The 6,000-nt window shown below is 44.4% G+C and overlaps 1 protein-coding gene across 1 annotated transcript in view; it reads right to left on the reverse strand.

The window, feature by feature from the left end:
* Positions 1–5,267, reverse strand: part of SEMA3C (semaphorin 3C) — a 125,178-nt gene extending 119,911 nt beyond the window's left edge. The window contains exons 1-2 of the mRNA XM_054215828.1: positions 4,883–5,267; positions 1,625–1,765 (exon numbers count right to left, since the gene is read on the reverse strand). Of these exons, the coding sequence (XP_054071803.1) occupies positions 1,625–1,727 (103 nt within the window). The 5' untranslated portion in view covers positions 1,728–1,765; positions 4,883–5,267. The remainder of the gene's footprint in view (positions 1–1,624; positions 1,766–4,882) is intronic.
* Between the last annotated feature and the right edge of the window lie 733 nt (positions 5,268–6,000).

The raw sequence follows: 6,000 nt of genomic DNA on the forward strand, positions 1-6,000 counted from the left end.
ACCAGAGGAAGGGGCTGTTGTATGAAGCTCCTTTCAGGTAGGGATGGAGAAGCTGAGGTTTCAATTCACTCAGCCATTATTTTTTTCTAAATCCCTAGGTTTGGGTGTTTTTGCTCTATAGGTGGTTCTGCCTTTCAGACTTGCAGGACACCTGTGATGAGCTAAGGAACAAACCACAAATCTGTTCAGCCCAGGTTAAAACCATTTGCCCCTTATTATAACTTTTTCCCATTCACAAGGTTGAATACCGCGAAACCTCAACACTTCCTACTTCATGCCCATACCAGAGATCAGGGGAAGCCTAGATGACTTTCAAGGCCACTGTGGACACAATGTGGAAATCTGAGTCAGCCTGTTTCACGTGACAAAGCTGCAGATGTAACAGACAACCACAGCCAAACTCCCTTCTGCACTGAGTTGTGTAAAATCAGTACCATTTACATTAAGTCAGTGTTACTTAAGCAAGGAAAAGAAATTCCCACCTACTTCTTCATTTGGCAGTTCCCTCTTGGAATGCCATTTCTACTATTGCTTTTACTGGAACCCAGCCAATTTACACCTATTGAGTATCACGTTCATAAGTTTAGGGCCCTACACTCCACAACATACAGTGCCTTGTAATCGTTCTACCTTTTGATATTTGTAGATGGTCTAACTTGGCACATCTCCCTCTGGATGTCTCTCAGAGTACATAGTTATGGTCATGGCTGCAAATAGCAGTTTGAGATACTTACTAGCTATTGTCTTTAAAGCGATTTTTTTTTAAAGACTATTCAGAGCACCCAGAATACTCCCATGACGGGACATGGCAGTTGCGAACCACACAAGCCATCCTAAAGCAGACACATCAGTGTGGGGAGTGGCGAGCCCTCATGCCTCAAAGACAATCGCAGGAAAGGCAGAGAACTGAAGAAAACCCTACATAGAGAAATGGAGAATTTCTGCTCAAATTTAACAGAACTGGTAAGCCCAAAGAATACATATTCTGAAGCGGTGGCTAAAATCCGTATTTAAGACAGGGAGCAATACTAGAAGAATAAGCTACCTTACTATTAAAGTAGTACTGGGGTAATTGCAGCAATAAGGTACTGCTCATCACTGCAGAAGTAAAAGCACCTTTCTTTTGAAAGTAATAATTTGGAATCCTTGTTTACAGTATGCAGACATCAGTGACTGCTACACACTCTGTACACCCGACACATTGTACAAAGTGCACAAGGAAAGATATTTTGTCAAAGGACTCCTTGCCTTGCTAACTATCCTGGTAAACCTTCAGGCAGCCTGATTTTCAGAGTATAAAGTGTCTCAGTTGGGCATCAAATGAAAGCAACTCAAATCATGAATAACTTCCACTACGTGCCATGTGCATACATCTTTCTCAACCAAAACTACGGTGAAGAAAGAAAACCTTTAGTTGTTAGTAAGCCATAATAACTCTCAACATAAATAGAAGATATTATTAATTATGTACCTGTAACTACAGTAGCAATGAACTTCATGTAAAAATCAAATTTAGGCTGACAGGTACCCCAGCAACACAAACCAATTTCTACCCAGTTATTGAATTTAAAGAGAAAATGTTCAATCATAACATTTGCTTAAGAATGTTTATCTTTTTTCTTACCATTGAATGTTAGAAACACCCTTGCTTGGGGCTGGGAAGATCCTTTTACACTGCTAAAGTAAATAAATATCCCAATCAACACGTGCAGCGCAAGAAATGCCATCTCTTCAGATTTCCAACTTAATATCCAAGAAATGAAACCTGAAAGACAGAGATATCGCATTACTGTTGTTATACAATTCCGTGGAGCACAAACAACACTACAGAAAGATCTGTGTTAGAAAGCTCTTCCAGCGGAAGCCATAATAGATGATAATGTGAAGGAGGTACGGCACTTCTGGTTTTTCTTTGTACATCGGAAAATGGTTTTCTCCAGCAGTCTTCTGTGCTGGCACAAAAGGAGCTCTCTGCCTGTTAGTACGAACCAGCAGAGCCTGAGCTTTGGCTAAGGCGGACTACAGCATTAGGTTCAGTTTATTTAAATAAGGACAATTCCACCTGCTGGAAAAATAATTACACTAAATGTCAAGGCAGAGCAAAGCAAGGACAGGAGATAAAGTTTCATGAATAAAAAGCTGGCGGATATTTTTAGACTTCTCTCCTTAGTTTACATCATATTTGATCTCTCCCATGTTTTGGGGGGGGAGGGGGTGCGGAGACGGACATGACAACAGGGTTCAGTTGTTTGGTTGTTGTTTTTTTCCTTTTTTCTCTTAACACACTTGAAGTCAAAGGTGCTTGGAAACAAGCATTAAGTTTCAGTAAGTTGAGTACTCTAATAGCCCTCTACATCTTCTTTTCAGATGAAATCCTGACTGTGTGTGTCACTAATTTCAAAACCATTGAAACCAAAAGTATTTCTACATGCTTGAAACTATTAGTCAACATTTGCTTTTTGGGCTAGGCCCTTTCGGGATACTTCCCCGCTCTCATAGACCTCTACAGAGCAGTAAGAATCCCCAGTGTCAGACAGTGCGTTACACTTGATACTTCTGCTGCCACCCTGCGCATCTGCTGAATCTACGTTCAGTTTAGCTGCTGAGAAGACTGAGCTCCTCCGAGAATCAGAAAACACCCCAAAATAAATCTGCATCTTTCCTTAGCTCAGGAAGGACTTGAGCTCACTGGAGTCAGGGGCACTTTCCTATCCATTCCAATGGTCTTCGGACCAGACCCATAAAACCCATCAGACATTAAAAGCTGAATATTGTGTATCTGCTATGCTCCTAAACTGCATCTCTTCAAAAAATTCTTAAGTCCAAATTTCATTTCATCTATGATAACAACTTTGTTCTTCAGCTCAGTGAGAATAAAACACACTCTCATTTTAGGCCCATTCTTCTCCCGTGCTTATATGTATTTTTTTAATTTTTGGCATCAACAGCTCTTCTACTAGACACCACTTACTGGTTAATCAAGTGATATATTTGATTTTATGGTAACTGGAAGCACTTTGAAGGATACAACCCCTCCAGCTAGAAGACAGCATGAAAGGCCATACATTTATTTCATGAGGAGTTTTGTTGCCTGTGCAATCATCTTACGCTGCTTTACCTCAGCTCTGCTCTAGCACGACAGTCCCTCCAGTGGAAGCCAATGTTTCTACAGGCTTGTTCGGTCGGTCCCTCCGAGATTCACACCTGTCCTAAAAGAACCGGCTGTAACCACCACCGCATGGCAGGAACCAGCTGTCAGACAGGGATGACTTTAGGTCAACACCAATTTGGGCTGGATCCACACCAGTGACTTAGCAGTTAAAAGCCCCCTATCTCATTACTACCTCTGTCATTCCCTATTCACTCACTGTAAATCGTTCCGAAAGGCTTCTCTCTGCAGGAGAACTTCATCCTAAGTTGGGGGTGGGATGGAGAGCGCGCAAGCGAGCGCACAGCTCTGTAGCCCACACTCAAAACTCTCCATCACGATTTGCTCCGGAGTACTGAGAAATGCATGAAGATCAAGGAATGCTTCAACTCTCCTAACTGACAAAAACGCCAGTGTCAGAAATTTGCCGGCTACAGATCCGGTCTACAGGAGAAACCTATCCACTCTGGCCCAGTTCCAAATTATCTCCAAAGGTCTGTTAACTAATAAAATGATAGTTGCAGAGTTTTTGCCAAGAATAATTTTTAAACAGGCTGCACAAATTCTAGTATTAATTCTGCTCTGTGGGCTTTAAATTTAAAACCTTATGACTAGCCCATGGGATATCCTTTAACTTACCCCTCTTCTAAAGAGAGAAATGCCATTAAATCCTGATAAAATTTCTTTGTCAGGCCAAAAGAAATAGCCAATCGTACTGAACATGTGATTTAACAGATGCAATGGGATTAGTTTTTTTACAGCAGTAGCACTACGCTGTCTTTTCAATAGAGATAAAAAAGTCAAAGAGGAACAAGTGTGTGGCTTTCTCTCTTCCCTTAAATGATATTGTAGGAAATAATAATAAAAAAATCCTTTCAGCATTCTTTCCCTCCCACTCCCATGCCTCCTGCCAATTCTAGTGCAATCAGTTACAGGAGTGAAACGTTGCTACATTTCATTGCTCAAATTGCAGATCTTCACCGTTAACACAGAAGTGACAGGCAAATACAAGATTCAAATTCTGAGCTGCGTGGTTCCTACCCAGCTGTTAGACACAAATAACAAATGCATATGGTGACAAAAAGGTACCTCAGGGTGTCTGACACGTGAGTTACCTAATGGAAACAGGTTTAATTTCAGAGATTTACATACCTGGTAACTGAACACAAACTCACTGCAGGTTTGAATCTTGCTTTGGGCTTATATCCCAGTTCTGAATTTATCTCAGTAAGTCATGATACTATATTCAGCATGTCCTGTGCACATGATCTCTGCTGACAACCCACAGACCTAAAACCTTGCAAGTACTTTTAAAGAATCTTTTAGGACAGACAAAAAGCAACGTCTAACTACATTTCTGCTCGTGTACCCTGTTCTAACTGTAAACAAACCAGCAAACCGCTACTAAAGTGAAGTGGTGAAGTTTTCCTGCCACGGAGGTCACTTTCAGCATGCTGTATTGCTTTTGGAAAGTTATTACATAGCCTTGCTGTAAAGTGCTGCGCAGGTGTCATCCGCTACCGGCAGAGTCCTACCCTCAAATACTGTAAGGAAAATCATTCAGCAAAAGAAAGGAAAGAAAGAAATAAAGGGAAAAAGAAAACCCCGCCAAACACACACTATGCTAATCTGGAAAATATTGCTTTAACTATCTGTGAACAGTAGGAAAATTCAACCATCAAACACATTTCACATCTATTACAGCAAAGAAAGAGAACTTTCAATTATGCTTACCCAGCTATTGGAGGAACCAGTAATACAGATTTCTATCTGGTTTCTACCAGTTTATGGACTCCACTTCTTTTACCAGAACATTTTAATTCCAAACCTGGCTCACTGCGGGGAGGGGGAAATAAAAAAAAAAATTAAAAAAAAAAAAAAGACGAATAAAGAAAAGTCTCTCTTCCTGCTGGCTGCAAAGGTACTCCCGGCTCCTTTTGTAAGATAATCCTTATAGCTGGACTCCTAAGGCACCGGGAGCGCTGGTCCCCAGCCCTCAACCCCGCACCTAGGAGCGAATGGGCAGCGGCGGGGCGGGGAGGCTGCGGGCTCTGGTTTCCAGTGACGGGCGCTGCCCTGCCCTCGCCGCCGCCGCGCTACCGAGGCGAGGCACGGCGGCCCCCGGTACATCATTAGCTGAGCAAATAGGGGCTGGAGCTCATAAATAACGGCGAGGCCACACCCCGCCGAGCGCGGCGGCGGCCGCCCGGCCCGCCCCGGGCAGCGCGGGGACCGGGGCTCCGCGGGCGCGCAGCCTGCCTTGGGTATGGGGGCGCAGTGCAGTCAAAAGCTTTTTAGGGGAACGCTGCTCTTCCTCCCGGCTTCTCCCCGAGGGGGGTTCAGCGGCAGGTAGCCTCCACAGCTCATCCGCGCAGTTTGCGCGCCCGCGGGGCTCGCTGGAGGAGGGAGGGGAAACTCGCCGGGAAAAGTTTCTGCCCCTCCGTGCGGGCCGTCCCGGGGCTCCGAGAGCGCCCCGACGGCAGCGGCCGAGCCCGGGGGGAGGCGGCGCGGAGCGGGGGTGTCGGGGGAGCGGGTTCCCCGGGGGGAGCGGGGGTCCCGGGGAGCGGCGGCGGGTGGAGGGATTCCGCGGGAACGGGGAGCTTTCGGCAGAGGCCGGTAGATGTCACTGAAGAGAGGGAAGGAGGCAGGGTGGCGGTGAGGAGGAAACCGGGTCACATCCAGCCCCGGTCAGAGTGATTTCTTCATGTTTTTTTTTTTTTTTTCTTTTTTTTTTTTTACCATTGAATTATTTCCTCGATTTCAAACTTTAAAAGAAAGTGAGCAAAGAATAGTAAAAAAGAAACGTTAGAGCAGTAATTAAGATTTGTAGTTCAGTCTGATTGCTCCAGGAG

Source organism: Rissa tridactyla, chromosome 1, assembly GCF_028500815.1.
Source record: "Rissa tridactyla isolate bRisTri1 chromosome 1, bRisTri1.patW.cur.20221130, whole genome shotgun sequence".
Classification (NCBI taxonomy): Eukaryota; Metazoa; Chordata; class Aves; order Charadriiformes; family Laridae; genus Rissa; species Rissa tridactyla.